We start from the raw sequence: 19,638 nt of genomic DNA on the forward strand, positions 1-19,638 counted from the left end.
CAGGCAGACTCTCAACCACTGTGCCACCAGGGAAGCCCCCAATGATCTTTTTACTGTCTCTATAGATTTTGCCTTTTCCAGAATGTCATAGAGTCGGAACCATCCAGTATGTGGCCCTTCAGATTGTCTTCTTTCGCTTAGCATTACACATGGAAAGTTCTTCCAGTGTCTCTTCATATTTAATAGCTCATTTCTTTGTAGCATTGAATACTATTGCATTGTCTAGATGTCCCACAGTTTGTATTTCCATTAATCTATTAAAGGACATCTTGGTTGCTTCTAAGTATTGTCATTTATGAATAAAGCTGCTATAAACAGTCGTGTGCAGGGTTTTTGTGTGAACATAAGTTTTCAACTTATACAGGTAAATACTAAGGAGAGTTTTGCCGGATCATATAATCAGAGTATGGGTAACCTTTATATTTTTCTTTCAAGAGACTCTTCTCATTGTGTAAAATTTCAAATGCAAAAAAAAATAAAAATGGGCTTCCCTGGTGGCGCAGTGGTTGAGAGTCCGCCTGCCGATGCAGGGGACACGGGTTCGTGCCCCGGTCCGGGAGGATCCCACATGCCGCGGAGCGGCTGGGCCCGTGAGCCATGGCTGCTGAGCCTGCGCGTCCGGAGCCTGTGCTCCGCAACGGGAGAGGCCACAGCAGTGAGAGGCCCGCGTACCACAAATAAATAAATAAATAAACATTAAAAAAAGCAGCATAACATTTTTATCTTAAAATATTATGCTGCGTGCAATTTCTTTCTTGACCTGAGCTTGTCAGTATTTGACATCACGACACAAAGCTAGAAATAAAATTTCCCCTCTTTAAACTCCATCAACATTTAATGACCAAGTAAAGCTTTAATCCTGGATGTTACTGAGCATTTTTATTTTTTGGTAGGCAAAAATTGGCATCTCTTTGTTTCAACTTATATTTTACTGATCTTGACGTCTTTTCATATGTTTGGAAGTAATTTGTATTCTTTTGTGAATTGTCTGTTCATGTCTTTTGCCTGTTTTTTTCTTTTAAAATAAATTTTCATTTATACAAGTAATATATTAGTGTATTATTATTATTATTATTATTTTTAAAGATGTCGGGGGTAGGAGTTCATCAATTAATTTACTTATTTTTTTGCTGTGTTGGGTCTTCACCTCTGCGCGAGGGCCTTCTCCAGTTGTGGCAAGCGGGGGCCACTCTTCATTGCGGTGCGCGGGCCTCTCACTATCGTGGCCTCTCTTGTTGAGGAGCACAGGCTCCAGACGCGCAGGCTCAGTAGTCGTGGCTCACGGACCCAGTTGCTCCGCGGCATGTGGGATCCTCCCAGACCAGGGCTCGAACCCGTGTCCCCTGCATCAGCAGGCAGACTCTCAACCACTGCGCCACGAGGGAAGCCCAATGTAGTATTATTATTAAGAAATTCAAATAGCGTAGAAGTGTATAGAATTAAAATAAGAATTCTCCATCCAGAAATTAGTTAGTAAGTCCAAAGTTTGGGATGTACTCCTCTATATAATTTTCTGTCTGTGTGTGATACATATATACACATACATGTGTATATATGTATATATATATGACTGTAATATATGTATTATGCTGCATTGCACTTTTTAACTTAACAATGTCTTGTTTATGTAGATTTATATATTATATAAATGGTTTTACTTAATAATGTCATATATATTGAATCCTGATTTTTTTTTACCATTGCTTAGTGTTACATGAATTTTTTTTTCTTTTTTCTTTCTCTTTCTATTGAGTCAACATTTATATACTGCTTACTGGGCATAAAGTACTCTTCTAGTGCTTCATAAATATTAGCCCATTTCATCATCATAACAACCCCATGGAATAGGTATGGCTGGTATCCCCATTTTATCAAGGAAGCAGGTATAAAAAGGTAAAGTAACTTGCTCAACATCACGGTGCTAGTCAGGTGCAGAATAGATTTAAAATTTATTCTGAAATTCCTTTAGGGCTTCCCTGGTGGTGCAGTGGTTGAGAGTCTGCCTGCCAATGCAGGGGATACAGGGACACGAGCCCTGGTCTGGGAAGATCCCACATGCCGCAGAGCAACTAGGCCCATGAGCCACAACTACTGAGCCTGCATGTCTGGAGCCTGTGCTCTGCAACAGGAGAGGCCGCGACAGTGAGAGGCCCGCACACCGCGATGAAGAGTGGCCCCCGCTTGCCACAACTAGAGGAAGCCCTCGCACAGAAACGAAGACCCAACACAGCCAAAAATAAATAAATAAATAAATATATTAAAAAATTAAATAAATAAAAATAATAATAATAAAATTCCTTTATCGATAGGTTTAAGTTGTTTCCAATCTTTGACTGCAATCAATATCCCAGAGACATGGCAAGATGCCTGAAGAAGGGAGGGGGAGGAAATCAGTCCAGAAAGGCTGTGGAAGTCAGAAGGAAGTACCAAGCCAGGTAGGAGAAGGAGGGCCAAGAGCACGGGATGAGCACTGGTCTGCAGAGAGCACTCACCTTTACAGTGTCTCTCAGGTAAAAGGGTGCCATGGAGCCAATCAGTGCAATCTGTCTTGGGGACAAGGCTAAAAGAGGCCGCCTGCTGGGCAGGACACCATGTGGAAAACTCGAGTAGGCCACAAGCAAGGACTCCAGTCATTATTTTTCAATGATTTGGATGCATTATATTATCAAGTAGCACATTCACATGATTTACTATACTTACTTGGCAAATACCCAGTATTTGCTGAATGTTCATTTATATTGAATTGAATCAAATGCATACTGAGTGAATATCTGCTGTTTATTTTGGGCTGACATTTTATAACTAAAACAAGAGAAAAGGTGTTTTTTAGGATAATGAACTAAGAGAAGTATAGAAGAGAAAACAAGCAGTTGAAAAATAAAAATAGAAGAGAAATGAATAAAAATGAGCAGAAATCTTACAATGCCTTAGATTTGGTTAAATAAAAAGCAAAATGGGGGAATTCCCTGGCGGTCCGGTGGTTAGGACTCTGCGCTTTCACTGCCGAGGGCACGGATTCAATCCCTGGTCGGGGCACCAAGATCCCACAAGCCGTGTGGTGTGGCCGAGAAAAAAAAAAAAAAAAAAAGCAAATTTGAAAATGCAGAAGTAAGATTAATTTTAGATTTTTGCAAACAAACTGAGCTCCTCAAAACTCTGTTTCTGGAATGAATGTCATTATCCTAAAAGTCCTTGTTGCACAGAAAGACATATCTTGTTCCTGGATGAGAACATTTAATATCAAACAATGTCAATTTTCCCCCAAGTTAAACTATACATTTAAAACAATTTTTAAAAGTCCCAATAGAATTTTGGGGGTTTTGAGAGATGGTGGGTGCTAACATAGAAATGTAGAAGCCTGTGACACAATAAAAATGTCAGAAATAAGTCCAAATATGCATATAAATTTTTTTGTCTGAAATTAAAGCATTTAAATATAATGAGGAAAAGATGAACTGCTTAATAAATGACACCAAACCTAAAGATTTTCAAGTTGCCAAAAGTATATTTTTTTAAGTAAAAATTCCCATTTTTGGTAATTGAGTACAGGAAACAGGCCACTCTCAAGGTCTATTTGGAATATAAATTGGTACATTTCTCAAGGGAAATTACATATATAAAATCCTTAACAGTGTCTGTACTTTATGAACCAGTAATTCCGTTTCTAAGAATGTATTTTAAAGAAATAATTGTTGATGTGCCCAAAGATTTAGTGATAAGGATGTGAACTGAGTGTTGATTACTGTGTCTAAATACTTGTAACCCTAGCAAACAAGAGGGGATGATGAGATAACTGATATCACCTCCACACAGTGAAATGCTATACAGCCACCAACACCATGCAGAAAATACAAGGTAACATTTACTGAGCACTTACTATGTGTCAAGCAAATTGTCAAGAACTTTCCGTGTGGCAGTGTGTTTTCCCCTCCCTGCCACCGTATGAGGTGGGTGATCGTTCCTTCCATGATATAGATGAGGAACCTGAACGAGGCGGTTCCATCCCTCCCTGGTCAGCGGTCCAGCCTGTATCTGAACGTGACAGTGGAGCTCCTGAGCCCGCATTCCTCCTCACTACAACTAAGGAGATTCTGTAACAACATGGCAATAAGTGAAAGAAAGCCACATGCACTGTGGAATGCCATTAGCGTAAAAGAACACATGTAGACGTAATCACAGAAAGAGACGGGAAAGAAATACAGCAAGCTGTGAAATCGTTTTCTGTGGGTGCTGAGATGCTGGGTCATCTGACCGGACGCTGTTGGTGCCCCTGGTTCCCACCCTCGAGTCACCAGCTCGAGTCCTTTATTACAGGCCAAGAATTCCCTGCCTAAAGGCCCGCTCGGTGGTGTACAGGGCGGCCGGGGGGGCTTAGGTCCCAGGAGCAGCGCCCGCCAATGAAGGAGGGGCCCTTGGCTGCGGTGCGCCCCGCTCCGGGTCTCAGAGGGTCGCCGTGGGAAGGAGCCCGGGGCACCTACGGCATTAACACATCCCATAACGCCCTTCGCCAGCGCTGCCTCCTCTCCCCGCTTCTGCAGGTCCTCACTGTGCACCTGGCATCCCAGCCCCCCCAGATCACTTGCACCCAGAACTTGTCTCAGAGTGGGCTTTGAGGGGTATCCAAACTTGGAGAGTAGTTTTACATTTTTCTTCTTCTGTTTATGTTCTCCGCAGCAAATAGATCGCATTTTAACAAGCTATAAAGGAAGATGAAGTTTTTTTTTTTTTTTTAAAGGAATTCACTGGACTTCTAGTCAAACAAGGTGGATTGAACACATGCATTTATCTCCTCCCCAAGACCTCAACAAATGGCACTACAGGAATAAAATGTACAAATACACAAGGGCAAAGAGGATAGGAGAGGAGATTGGCAGTGTATAAAATGCCTGGAATTTCCCTGGTGGTCCAGGGGTTAAGGCTTTACCTTCCACTTAAGGGGGTATGGGTTCGATCACTTGTCGGGGAGCTAAGGTCCCACATGCCTCAGTGCCAAGAAACCAAAAAACAAGACAGAAGGAATATTGTAACAAATTCAATGAAGACTTTAAAAGTGGTCCTCATCAAAAAAAATGTTAAAAAAAAATGAGAAATGCCCACAATATTCCGACTTAGCAGAGGGAAGGTCTGTGAACAGTGAGCCAGTCACCCGGGAAGTGGAGCTGGAGACGTGCGGTTGGCTCCACGACACCGCCCACCACTGCGGAGCTAGAGTGCCCACCTCCTTCCCTCCAGCACAGGGGCGGGAGGGGCACAGGGATGCACCAAGCGACAGGTGAGGAGCGGGACGGAGAGCTCTGGGGAGGAGATTGTGAGATGGGGCCGGATGGGACGAGGGGTGGTTGTTCTTATTGTAAACCTTTTAATACTATTTGTCTTTTTAAAAACTATGGGCAGGGCTTCCCTGGTGGCGCAGTGGTTGAGAGTCCGCCTGCCGATGCAGGGGACACGGGTTCGTGCCCCGGTCCGGGAAGATCCCACATGCCACGGAGCGGCTGGGCCCGTGAGCCATGGCCGCTGAGCCTGCGCGTCCGGAGCCTGTGCTCCGCAACGGGAGAGGCCACGGCAGTGAGAGGCCCGCGTACCGCAAAAAAAAAAAACAAAAAAACCAAACCAAAACAACAACAACAAAAAAAAAACCATTGTGCTTAATGAAAAAAGCCAGACACAGATGGCCACATGTCGTATGACTCCATTTCTATGAAATGTCCAGAATAGGTAAAACCACGGGGACGGAACACAGATTAGTGGTCGCCAGGGGCTGGTGGAGGGGTGAGGGGAGTAACTGATGAATAGGTACGGGGTCTCTTAGGGGCGATGAGGAAAGTGTTTTGAAACTAGATAGAAGGGGTGGGTTGCACAGATGGTGAAGTACTAAAGGCTACTGAATTGTTCACTTAAAGATGCTTAATTTTGTTATGCGAATGTCACTTCAGTCTAAAAGAAAGAAAGAAGTATTCTGGTTGAGAAAGAAGTGGGAAGGCAAGAAGATAGGAAGCTTGGTACCACTGCACACACCCCGTTTTCAGGAATTTCATTCTGCAGATGGCAATGCTGCCTGACAGGATGACACATGGCCCTCAGACCGGACAGCATCATGGAGACCCACGCGTGCCGGCCCCATGAAGTTGTGGAGGCCCAAGTGGCAAAGGGCTCAGGTTCCAATGGGTCTTGATTAAGTAGTGAGACATTCAGAATTAGGAAGGGGCTTATTTCATGGTTGAGCTTTTCTCTAGATCTAGTAGACACAAATGAAAATAAGGAACCTGAAGGGAGCATCCTTTAAAATCTCTATGCCTAGCTTGTCCATGTCATGCGGTGGTCCCCAAACTTCATCATAAACACAGACTAGGCTGATTATAGAGCTGAGTGCCTTCCTTTCATACTGTCCAAAATCCATAACCCATAACCACATTTGTTATGGGCTGCACTGTGTACCTCCCCTCCCAAATTCATATGTTGAAATCTTAAACCTCAGTATTGAAGAATGTGACCTCATTTGGAGATAGAATCTTTAAAGTGATCCAGTTAAAATGAGGTCATTAGGGTGGGCCCTAGCCCATATATATGACTGGTGTCCTTATACAAAGAGGAAATTTGGATACGAAGACACACATATAGGGACAATGATGTGAAGAGACACAGGGACAAGATGGTCATCTACAAGCCAAGGAGAGAGGCCTAGAACAGTCTTCCCTCACAGCCGTCAAAAGGGACCAGCCCTGCCGACACCATGATCTTGGACTTTTAGCCTCTAGAACTGAGATAATAAATTTCTGTTTTGTAAGCCCTCCAGTTTACGATACTTTGTTCTGGCAGCCCTAGCAAACTAATACAGCATTGCATAATAACCCTTGCTTTTCACCCTTAAAAGGCACATTAGTTGCATAAATGCTTCACCCACCGTGTAATGGCTGGTCCCATGGAATAAATCATGGTCCTTGGAGATGGTAAGTTTCCACAGGACAGGTCCCAGGAACGGACAGCTTTGTGGCCACAGCCCCTGACAGAGCCATCTCTGATTACAGTCCTTAGCAAATGATTTCATAATTCTAATTGCAAAGAGGATGTTAAACTTTAGTGCTTTAACACAAATCAGCACCTGCTTGAGGGAAAAGTCTGAAATGAAGTATGGATGCTTGTCCCGGCTGTGCCCAACTCATGCAGGAGCGCATGTGAAAAGACACAGCGGAGGGCCGACTGCAGCCAGTTTCCACGTTCTTGTAAATGTGAATTCTGTGCAGTAGCTCCTGGGGACTGGAATGTGGCAATTTTAATGCAAAATTAATTGTCAAGTATAAGACTGCAGTGGCCTTCTCCCTGGTGACTATCTCACCCACCAGCTAGTCACCTTCACTCTTGTTCTCGATGCTCTGTACCTTGTTAGCAATATTCAAATGATCAAAAATGATTCCAGGGGCTTCCCTGGTGGCGCAGTGGTTGAGAATCTGCCTGCCAATGCAGGGGACACAGGTTCGAGCCCTGGCCTGGGAAGATCCCACATGCCGCGGAGCAACTAAGCCCGTGCGCCACAACTACCGAGCCTGCGCTCTAGAGCCCGCGAGCCACAACTGCTGAGCCTGCGTGCCACAACTACTGAAGCCCACGCGCCTAGAGCCCGTGCTCTGCAACAAGAGAAGCCACCGCAATGAGAAGCCCGCTCACCACAATGAAGAGTAGCCCCCGTTCGCCGCAACTAGAGAAAGCCCGCGCGCAACGAAGACCCAACGCCGCCATAAACAAACAAACAAACAAACAAATAAAAATGATTTCAGGATCTCAATCTCAAAACACAACGCCTCTTGGTCAGCTTGCACCTACTTTTTGTTTTTACTTGCTTACTCTCACAACAGGATGTCATTGCTGGACTTGTGTTAACATCTCCACTTTCACTGTCAGCATCAAAATCATTGTAAGATCACACTTGTACACACTGACGTCTGCTTCAACTTTAAACTGAATTCTGGGCTTAAGTAACATTAAGAATGCTATCTTTAACGTCATATAAGGAAAGTCCTGTGCTGTATCTATGATTTTTCATAAAATCCCCGTGTACAAAAATGTTTCATACTCTGAATAGCATCTGGATGTGTAAATTACATTACTCTGAAGCAGGAAGCTGTAACAATATTCCTAGAGATTAACCTTGCTTCTCTCACGATGATTTCTACATGTGCTATGCAGTGAAGCAGCTGTTACTCTCCCCTAAACCCACGGCTTCAACACGACCTTTCACTGAAGGGACACAGACAACCTATCAAAAAATGTCTACATTCATAGGATGTAAGGTATGTATTAATTTCCTAGGGTGGCCGTAACAAAGTGCCACTTACTGGGTGACTTGAAACAGCAGGAACTTCTTCCACAGTTCTGGAGGCTCAACACCAGAAGTCAAGAGGTCGGCAGGGTGTAATCTCTGAAACCCGTGGAGGACTCATCCTAGCGGCTGGTGGTTTGCTGGCCATCTCAGGGGCTCCCGGGTTTGAGGCTGCCTTGTCCACATGGCCTTCTCCCCGTGTGTCTTCACACGGCCGTCTTCTGATAAGGACGCCAGCCCTGCTCCTGTATGACTCCATCTTAACTCATCATATCTGCAACCATCTTGTTTCCAAATAAAGACAAATTCTGAGGTAGGAGGGCTTAGGACTTCAGCATACCTATTTTTTGGGGGGCTGGTGGGGAGCACAATTCAATCCACGAAAAGGGGACAGGGTAGACTTCACATATTCAAGTTCTGAGGGCAACTCGTAAGGCAGCATTTTTGATCGATGGAGACAAAATCTTAATTTACAAGAAAGTACATACAACACATAGGCACAGTTTAAAGGATTATAAAGCAAGTATCCGTGTAACCCCCATTTAGGTCAAGAAACAGAATGTGTACCAGAGAAGCCCCCTGTGTGCCCCTCCCTCATCAAAACTGCCTCCAGGACCCATCCAGCACCCCATGTTACATTCAGCTGTCATGTCTGTCTCCTCCAATCTGTGTGCCTTATTCTTTATCTTTCACAACCTTGGTATTTTTGAAGAGCACTGGCCACTTACTTTGTAGGATTTTCCTCAGTTTGGGTTCGTCTGAGGTTTCCCAGTGACTAGGCTGACGTTATACATTTTGCGCAAGAATTCCACAGAACTGTGCAGTGTGGTAATGTCACAAACTATAGGTAGGTTCTCATTAGTTTTTATTTCATTTTGAGTTCCTGGCACATCATGGTTGACTTTAATTATTTTCAGAGTATGTGAAACATTACTGTAGTGTTGAGTTAAACGAAACTGTATGTTGGAAGGTGCTACTCGTCCCGATTCGCCTGACTTTCCACTCTGTACTCACCCCCTGTAGGTAACCAGTCTCATTAGTTTCTAGTTTATTCTTCTTGTGTTTCTTTTGCACAGGTGAGCAGATACATGTGTATTTTCGTCTCCTGCCTTCCTTATTCAATGAGCGATGGTAAACTGTAGACATGCTTGCATTTTGCTTTTCTCATTTTGCTTAACAATATATCCTGGAAATCATGACATCAGTACACAGAGCTCTTGCACAGACTTTTTACACCCGTGCAGGACTACATTGTGTGACGTACCAGCTTACTGAATCACTCTCCTATGTAAAGACCTTGAGGTCATTTTCAATTATTTTGCAATTACAGTCAATGCTGCAGTGAGCAGCCTTGTGCACACGTGCTTTCGCATTGTTGAAGGGTATCATCAGGGTGTTTTCCTAGAAGTGGGAAGGCTGGGTCAACAGGTAAGTATCTCCTGGTTCTATTAGGTATTGTTGAGTTCCTCTCCAGAAAGCTAGTATCAGTCTGCACTTCCACCCGCAACATGAGACATTTCACCAACAGAATGTGTTGTCATACGTGTATTAAACTTCTTCCAATATCATAGTTGAGAAATGGCATCTCAGTTTTAATTTGCATTTCTAACTGTCTGGATTTTAAAACATATTTTAGGGACACTTTTACTTCCTTTTTTGGTGAACTTTTTCCATGTTTCCTATCAGGTTTTTGGTCCTTTGTCCTTCAATTTTTAAGAGCTGGCCTGATGATTTTCTAAACCTAATCAACACTGGATATATACATGTGCACCTTAAAGTTTCGCATCATGACTTCAAGTAAGTAGTGTTACCCAGTATATACCAATGCAACATGAGATACGCTACTTATGGGGTTAGACTCTATTCTCACTTGAACACTGAAGCACATGTGAACTCTTTCCAGGAAACACAGGTAGATATGCTCATGCATTTGTATAGTCAATTACTTATTATGGAACAGGGTTATCTTTTTGCACTATTATGGGTTTTTTTGGTATTAATTTTTAGCTCACATAGCCGAACCCTGTGCTGCCAACCTAGTACTGAGCTTAGATGGAGCTTCACTACCTATGAGGGAATAAATGTTTAATGTGTTCCAAACACAAACAATTTGAGAGATGAGACACATTTTGGTATCATATATATCCCTACTCTCTTGACTATTAGAACTATTAGAAATAGGGACTATTTTCCTGTTAACAGGCTATTTTAAAATTAAAAACATAACTTATAATGGAAAAGAATTAAAAAAGAACCTAGATGTATACATATATATGTATAACCGAATCACTTTGCTGTACACCTGAAACTATAACACAATACTGTAAATCAACTATACTTCAATAAAAAATTAAAAATAAACTGTGTAGGAAGATACAGTTTCGCTCTCATGTACTGTTTGAATTGTTTATCTAATTATACACTACTCTTCCAAAAATTTGGTCTTAATCCAGTTTTGTTAAATCCAGAAGGCAAATTATAACACTATATTTATGAAGATTACAACTTTGGAATGTTACATGTTGAGACATTAAAAGTTTTATTTATTTTCTGTGACTGATTTTCTAGCTCTTAAAACATGTCCATAGGTGCTACCAAAATTGACCAAAGATCATTTAAAGACTTAATTACAGTATTAAAGCGTTTGGTTCCAGGTGCCACTATTACATTATTTGTGACAAGAATAATAAATCAGCAGAGTAGAAACCAGACAGTAACACTGCTTTGTCGACTGACGTAAAGGATTCATCACATAGGTTCCTTAATGGCGGGTGAAATCTGTAGAGAAAGTGGTGACAACTACGGAGAAGTCCTCTACCCGCCCCTGTGGCCCAACGCCGAGGCAGGTTAAGGCTGCTGTGCAGGGGCTGCATTTGAGGGCTCCAGCTCTTCTTAGGTTATTAAAATACATGTGTTTTGGTGTTGTTGGTTTTTCCCATGACCTTCTCTTCTTACACGTGATTTATAAAAGAATTAGAGGAGACAGAATGGAAAAGAAACACATTACGTTTCCGGGAAAATTAACAGCAGTTTAGAAGTACCTGTTCCCAGAGAATCCCCCTCTTCCTGGTACAGAGCAGAGCAGGTCCTAGTCGTCGTCCCTTGTCCTGCTCACCATTAGAGAGTGAATCTGGTGAGACCACTTTAAGGGGAAAAAAAGTGCATAATAAAAATACTCAGGAAACTCGATTTCCCCTCACCGTTCCCTCTGCCCTCTAGGAGCTAGTCAAAGCAAAAAACTAAGATAGCATTGGGTGACGTCCCACAAGAGTAATGACAAAGCTTTGAAAGAGCACTGCTGAATCTTCAGGAAAGACCGGTAGAAAGCTGAAGTCACTGAGTGGACGGAAAGTAGTTAGCTTCATACTTAAAATACTTGCTTACATCATCAATAACAAAAAGAATTTCAATACGGTAAAAAGATTTTTACCACATTCTAGCAAAATTTTTAAAAAGGGTAGTGTTAAACATCCTGACCCTTAAAAAAAATGTGCTTTAATACATGTAAAAGCTGTGGAGGGACTGAAAAATTGCATTCTTAAAAAATGATATGGTCATAAAAAAAAAAGAACACTTTTATACATAGGATTTTATTTTGCACTGTTGTAACAATTTCATTATAGTCCAAGGGAGAAAAAGAAAAAGGGTAAAACCACCACACTGAGCAAATGACTAAAGCTCTTCTACTTTTAACAGGGTTTTCCATCTGGTAGGTTTATTGTCATATCCCCTTCAAAACAGACAAGATGCTCACCATATTTTAAAGATTATAGGTTGCCACTGAAAGAAAAATTTTACACAGTCACTGTACATCAAGGTTGAAAAAACTGTCCTGCGTGAAAAATATATTTAGAAATCATGTGAATAAAAGAAAAAGAAAACATTATTGTGTTCAAGGAAAGATTAAAGTCCTCATAATGTGCCGTCTAAATGTGGACACTCATTCCTCCTGGAGTCGCTCAGGCAGAGGGAGTTCTTTCGTCCGCCCACCTCACTCATTATACTGTGTTTTTACCCAACAGTATGCATTAAGGCCAACAAATCCTTTTCTGAAGAGGTCTTAAAGAAACTGTGGACAAACAGCAAACTTTTGGCATTAAAACAGGTTAACACATACATAGCCTTTAGAATGTACATTAAGCATATTTCTCTCGGACTAGTGACAAGAAAAAGATGAACATGCTTGTTAACAATGTCAAAAAGTTTAAAATTCAGTGTCCAAGCAATTCCTAACGATGCTTCTGTAGCTTTAAGCTCTAAACAGTATAGAATTTATGCAAATGCATTAAAGAATTCAAGCTTGGCAAATTACACCCAAGCAGGTTATTAAACTATATATACAGAAAGTAAATGATAAATACAGAATTAAAAGAGTCCTTCGGTTTTCCTTATAGCCTTGAAAACTGACAAACTTTTGAGGACAGTTCTATAATATTAAACATTAGGTAACCACAGGTGTGGGGAAACCTAACTACACAAACCGATTTAAAATACTCAAGATGACTTTGTAGTGTTCAATACAATTCAGTTCGTAGGTAAGGGCACAAGACAACATTTAACAAAAATAATCACATCAATTGACCTAGAAATCAAATGCAAATAGATATGAATACAATCTCCAAAATCTGTCTTTTTAAGTGAACATTAACCATTTATTCAAAGTTATACAAGAATTTGAAGGATTAAAGTCTTCTTCTGTGACATAAAGCCATTTCGAAGAGTCTCCCGTCTCAGCTGAGCAGGAGGGTGAAAGAATAGGCGAGTAGCCCCTTCTGGGCAGCAAGACAGTAGAAACAGACTCAGCAGCAGCCTCCCCCCGCCTGCTGTCCTCCCTGACCGCCTGCGTGCGTGGCGTTAGTAGCAGCATGCTGAGGGCCAATTTTAATGCCATTTGCCTGAAATGAAAGACAGAAGGATAATAAATGTAACCGGAGCCAACCAGACAGTGTAATTTAAATTTAAGAAATCCTTTGGTTTCTTAGTGGCACAATCTTACCAAACAACTGAAAAAAAATATATATATATATACACTAAGCAGATTTTCACAATTAAAACAATATCTCTCAGGGGATGTTCCTTCCTATTAAAATAATACTTGTGGAAATATTCCTGCAAACAATTCCTTCTCATACCTGGTACTGTGTTAACAGAAACTGGAGTGCTGCTTTTAAGGGAATTCTCACAATGGAGAGACTGTTTAAAACGTAATCTTTAAAAGAGAAAAACATGCAAAGCCTATGCTCCTCTAATACGACGTACAATCTTTCCTCTGGACAGCGTTTCTGTTCCATGTTGAATCAGCTGTACAGGCTAAGGGCATATGAATGTTCTGTGTCATCAATAATTTCTATGATCCCCAAAGACATGGCAGCTTGCCAAGAACCCACACACAGAGTGGTTCTTTCATTCATCAAACTCACACTTATGCCTCAACCCTCACTCCCTCAAGTGGATTTTACCTAAAAATACAACACTCTGAGAAAAGTAATACAGTAGCTTCAGAAATTAAGCTCTTAAGGAAACTTTACGTCACAGTAAATCTCAGATTTATAGTGCTTGGCAGCTGTTCTGCAGCAGTAGTAGCCTTGGGGTTTCTGGCACTAGCTCGGTATTGACAGCAGCTGATGTGGTTTCTTTTCGCTCTTTTGACTCCTCTTTAATAAAAAGCATGCCCTATGGCTCATTGGTTTTGCCCCCTCTGGGCTGGTAGCAACTTCTTGAGGAATCAAGAAGTCAGACTTGGCATTAGGCCAGATAAATCGCACGGCCTGTTGGCTCCTGACAGCACATTGCAATCAAAGCCACACCAGGCACAGTAAAGCAGTCAGCTACTATATGAAACCAGACAGAGACAATGAACATGCCCTTTACAGAGACGCCCAATTACTGTTCAATTTATATGGCATTAGTCTCTGAATGGTGTCGCCTTTAAATTAACTCAAGATCTATTGCCATGTGAGCCTGGAAAATATGGGTTAGAAACTTTATCACTACAAATTAAAAGAAACTGGAAAATCAAACACTTTTTGGAAACCCTAGGCAAACTGTTGTTTGTTTTAGCAACGAATATTGAGACAGATAATAAAGAGGCTCTCTTGCACGTGCGCCAAGAGACGCACGCACCATGGCTCCTAACACGGTGCTTCCTCGCTGCACCCGGGGGAGGAATAAGGGTTTTTCTCTTGGAAGCAAGAAGGCTTATTGTAGAAAAGCAGAAACGTTTACGTAAAAGTAAGTAATATGCTCTTATCCACATAACAATTCTGAAATAAATAAGGACAAATGCATAGTGGTGATTTAGGTCAAAATGATGGCCTTTGGTAAACACTCTGAATTATTTGCTTCCAAGTTACATTTTATCCTAATCATGTTGATCAAAACTGGCTCAAAATAATCTCACAAAAAAAAAAAAAAAAGGAAAAAAGAAAAAGGAAAAGAAAAGAAACCCACAAAAACAAACAAAACAACTAGTGCCAACTGCCAATTACATATACTAACTCAGGCTCCTGAAAATACGCTATGCTGACCTGGGAGTAATTTCCAAATGGACGTCTCCCTTCTCCGCACCAGACAACGGAGAGAGCACCTTGCATCAGTTAACATCACACATGCATTTACACACTAGAAAATTATTCCCAAAGCAGATGACACCATATGGATGTGTAGATGAAAGTGGATTTTCTTCTCTCTTTGGAGGATATATATTATTTTGCATTGCTTGAAATAAATGGATAGGGTCACTTACTTTAATTCGTTTTCATAGATAAAGTGATGCTTCACTAGAACATAAACATTTAGCTATTATACAACATATAACAAATTTTCAATGAGATGATTATAAATGAATGTGTTAACTGACATCATAGATCCATTTTAGGAATTTTAAAAAACAGAAATCTTGAATCCAAGTAATTAAAATTCAATTCTAAATTAACTAGCCAATAATATTTTTATATATATATATATATATATATATATACCTCATTATTAATGTCAAAGACTCCTTCTTGGATTTTTTCATAAATTTCTTTTGCTGTATTAATAAATGCCTGAAATATAAGGTAGAGAAATTGGTTCAAATTATTTAACACCACACAGTAAGAGAACATTATATTAAAAGCTCTATAAAATATTACAATGCTCAACATAAGAAAATCAACCAATGGAACACACCATATTAATAGAATAAAGGACAAAAACCACATGATCATTTTAATAGGTGCAGAAAAAGCATTTGACAAAATCCAACACGTTTTCACAATAAAAGCATTCAACTAGAAACAGAAAGGAATTTCCTCAACCTGATAAACAGCATCTAAGAAAACCCACAGCCTGCATCATACCCAGCGGTGAAGTCTGAAAGCCTTCCCCCTAAGATCACGAACAAGACAAGGATGTACGGGAACTAACGCTAGTAGCAGCAATAGCCAAAATGTGGAAACAACACAAATGTTCACCAACTGAAGAATGAAAACCAAAATGTGGCATAACCATACAATGGAATATTATTCAGCCTTAAAAAATGAAGTACTGGTTCACGCGACGGTGAGGATGAACCTTGCTAATAAGTAAAATAAGCCAGACATGAAAGACCACATATAGTTCAATTCCGTTTACATGAAATGTCCAGAAGAGGTCAATCCACAGAAGGAAAATAATTATTGGTTGCCAGGGGTTAGGGGAAGGAAGGAACCGAGTGATGAAAATGTGCTGGAAGACAGTGGAGATGGTCGCACAGCTTTGTGAATATACTAAAACCCACAGAACTGTACCCTTTAAAAAAGGGTGAATTTTATGGTATGTGAATTATATCTCAAAAGAAAAAATTCATGACTGGAGAAGGGGAAGGGGGAGGGGGAAACCATAACATAAGAACAGCACACCTGAGAAAAACATGTCAATTAGGTAAGCTGCATAGATGTCCATGTTGAAACTAGCTTACTTCTGGAGGCCACCGTTCCATACAGGATCTTTTTCCCCAGACAATGTATTACTTAACATACAGTTTGGCCGGGGTCGGGGGGAATAATCAAAGGGTGCTTATGATAAAGAGATAAAGGCAGCTCAACTTCTATGCCATGTTGAATAAAGTTTCACCCTTTTCCCATAGAGCGTACTACTAAATGACAAGAAATTAGCATTAGAACATTGTAACCAAATTAAGCCTCTAAATACCAAAATGAATCCAAAAGCATTCTATATTTATGTAAGATATTAAGATATTTTACACATTACTGCCAATGCTACAGAAGATGTATACAAACTCAGGTTCTAAACTATCAGATTTGAGAGATAATAGTATTAATATTATATTCAATTAGCATTCTATAAAAATTCGTAAAAGAAGGCTGTTCTCCACTACTACTGATACAGACCTAATTCAAAATTTAAAAAGTAAACAGGTTTACAGAGAGGAACACATCACATCTTTCGTCTTTTCTACACTGGAAACATCTGACTGCCGAAACTGCCACCAGAGCTTTTGTTTCCTAATTAACAGGACTGATATGTTTTCACCTTTAAAGGCCTTACAGCTCCCCAGAGTAATCAATCTACTGCAGCTCAATTACTGCACCAAGAACACACCAGTCAGTGCAGGGGGCGTGAGCGACTGCGGCAGGCGCGCAGAGGAATGAATATGCATCAACTCTAAGCGGCTGATCGAACCATCAGAGAGGGTCACGAGAACTTGCAGCGAAATAATGAGAAGAATTAATCACTGCAGATTCACAAGGCACTTTGGAAGCCAGTGTGCTTTTCCAGTGTGTGCTGGAGCTCAAGTGAAGGAGAAACCGGCTGTCAGCCAACTATGAATTGATTCACATTCCTCAAAATGGAGGTTATCCTTATAAATAAGGGGAAACCTAACTCTATTTCCAATAACATGTCCATTACAGTGATGGCCAGGCTAACTAAATATCGAAGTCAACAGATTCATAAATTCACAGAGTTGGAATTCCTTCCAGGAGCACCCACATGTGTACATTTCACTAGAACATTAGAACTACAAGGTCCCATAAATGAGTTATAACTTCATATAAACAAGCATTTATATTATAAAAGTCATTATTACATGTGCCAATGGATGTAAATAAATTGGCTTTTTGCCAATCTGTTGATGACTCACTTTAAAAACTGGCTTAAGAAAGCTATGTCTTTGTTTATGCTAAATTTTCCAAGTCACTACTAATTTTATTACTTAAATAGTATATTTAATACTTTATTTAAGCACCTTCAAGAATAGCTGTACCCAATGGACGTAAGAGGTATTTTATATCAGAAAGACATGCAATTAACTCCATTATAATTAAATATAGCAAATGGTTATCTTTTCTAATTCCCATCATCTCAGTGAAATACTCTTTGGACAATGCTACTATTTACTTGTCATCCAACTCTCTGATTACATATTAAAGACACTGAAATAAAATATTTTCCACTTCTCTGAGCACACTATAGAGAGGACACTATATAAATGGATTATTTACATCATGGCAAAAATTAATACTTTATATTACTAAGTGATTAACGAATGATCAATTTTAAGAAGTCCTTAGGAGTTTAAAACCAATGTGACAACTGTAGACATTGGTACACCTCTTTTCAAAGTATGTGGCTACGGACTGAAATTGTTGAGTTCTCAAACATAATGAGCATCAACCAAATACTGTTAAGGCTTAGTAGACATAAAGTAAAGCTTCTAAGAGAACAGCCTTCGTTGTCACGGACAGTAACTGTCCACTAAAGCTGCAAAGCACTTCAAAAACTCAGAAAGACAAGAGATACATATCTGTTACAATTGGCTAGAATTTTCTTTCATTGCTCATTTCACTCCAGTCACTAAAAATCAGTCTCCATATATATTTTTCAAGGAAGAGATGTAACAATCTGAAATACCTCTAGAACACAGGGAAAAAAAAAGAAAAAAAAAAAAAAGGAAGAAATTAGCAACAATAAGTTAACTAAATAGATACTACAGAACCTTTACACTAAAGGTCATGCTTATTTTTATTTTTTTTATTTTTGGCTGTGCTGTGTGGCTTGCAGGGTCTTAGTTCCCTGACCAGAGATTGAACCCGGGGCCCCGGCAGTGAGAGCGCAGAGTCCTAACCACTAGACCACCAGAGAATTCCCTAAAGCTCATGCTTTAATAGGAGTCTTAAATTGAAATTCCTTCCAATTTTAGACATCATTTTAACTAGTTTTACTTTTTCTATTCCCCAGGCTACAGAAGCAAATTATGAAAAGGAGAGGGAAGGAGAAAGGGAAAGAGAGTGAGTGTGAGGATGTGTCTGTGTGAGCGGCCAGCAGGGATGTGTGTGTGCGGTTTTGGGGAAGAGGCCACGGGGGAGCCCGCACATGGCAGCGGCGGCGGGAGCAGTGGGCCTGTGTGAAGACGGGCTCACAGCTCCTGACTGAAGAGGGCATGTATTGGCCAAGGTGGCCCGAGTCATCAAGGGGAGAGAGACTCAGGATTTGCTGTTTAACATAAGTAACACAAAACACGCTCTTGAAACGTCTTCATTATTCTTACAAGTTTTGATGTTTACCAGGGAAAGATTTTGTAACAATTAATTTATCTGGAATAGTTATTTCCTTACTATCAGAAAAATGAAGCAAGATGATGGCATAACTCCAGAAAATTTTTAGCACTGCTTTAATTAACATAATACTCTAAAAACATGACATCCTAAATATCACTGCAGGTTTTGTGACAAGTCAGAATTACAAACATTCTATTCATCTATACTCCATGTTTCAAATATAGTCAAATCTGAATATTAGTTAATAGGTTATAGAATAGGAAAAAACATTTGCTGAGAAACTGATGTGAAAGGATTTCATTAACCCTGTGAAACAATCTAGGCAGATCCACGATTAAGAAGTATAAGCAGAGGCTTCCCTGGTGGCGCAGTGGTTGAGAGTCTGCCTGCCAGTGCAGGGGACATGGGTTCGAGCCCTGGTCTGGGAGGATCCCACATGCCGCGGAGCGGCTGGGCCCGTGAGCCACAACTACTGAGCCTGCGTGTCTAGAGCCTGTGCTCTGCAACGGGAGAGGCCGCGATAGTGAGAGGCCCTGCGCACCGCAATGAGGAGTGGCCCCCGCTTGCCGCAGCTGGAGAGGGCCCTCGCGCAGAGACGAAGACCCAACATAGCTAAAAAAAAAAAAAAAAGTATAAGCAGATTTCCTTGCAGCCAACTTAACTTGGCGAGCCTCTGGCCTTCCCATGCAGCGCTGCACGCCAGTATCTGAAGCCTGACTCTCTCTACATTTTCCCATTAGCTCCCTGCTCTGCCCTACTTTGATTAATTGCCATGTCCAG

At 40.8% G+C, this 19,638-nt stretch overlaps 1 protein-coding gene across 1 annotated transcript in view; it reads right to left on the reverse strand.

The window, feature by feature from the left end:
- Window positions 1-11,888: 11,888 nt before the first annotated feature.
- Window positions 11,889-19,638, reverse strand: part of RAB2A (RAB2A, member RAS oncogene family) — a 75,551-nt gene continuing 67,801 nt past the window's right edge. The window contains exons 7-8 of the mRNA XM_082601754.1: window positions 15,295-15,363; window positions 11,889-13,209 (exon numbers count right to left, since the gene is read on the reverse strand). Of these exons, the coding sequence (XP_082457880.1) occupies window positions 13,114-13,209; window positions 15,295-15,363 (165 nt within the window). The 3' untranslated portion in view covers window positions 11,889-13,113. The remainder of the gene's footprint in view (window positions 13,210-15,294; window positions 15,364-19,638) is intronic.

The sequence above is a fragment of the Mesoplodon mirus genome (assembly GCF_964341445.2).
Source record: "Mesoplodon mirus genome assembly, chromosome: 16".
Lineage (NCBI taxonomy): Eukaryota > Metazoa > Chordata > Mammalia > Artiodactyla > Ziphiidae > Mesoplodon > Mesoplodon mirus.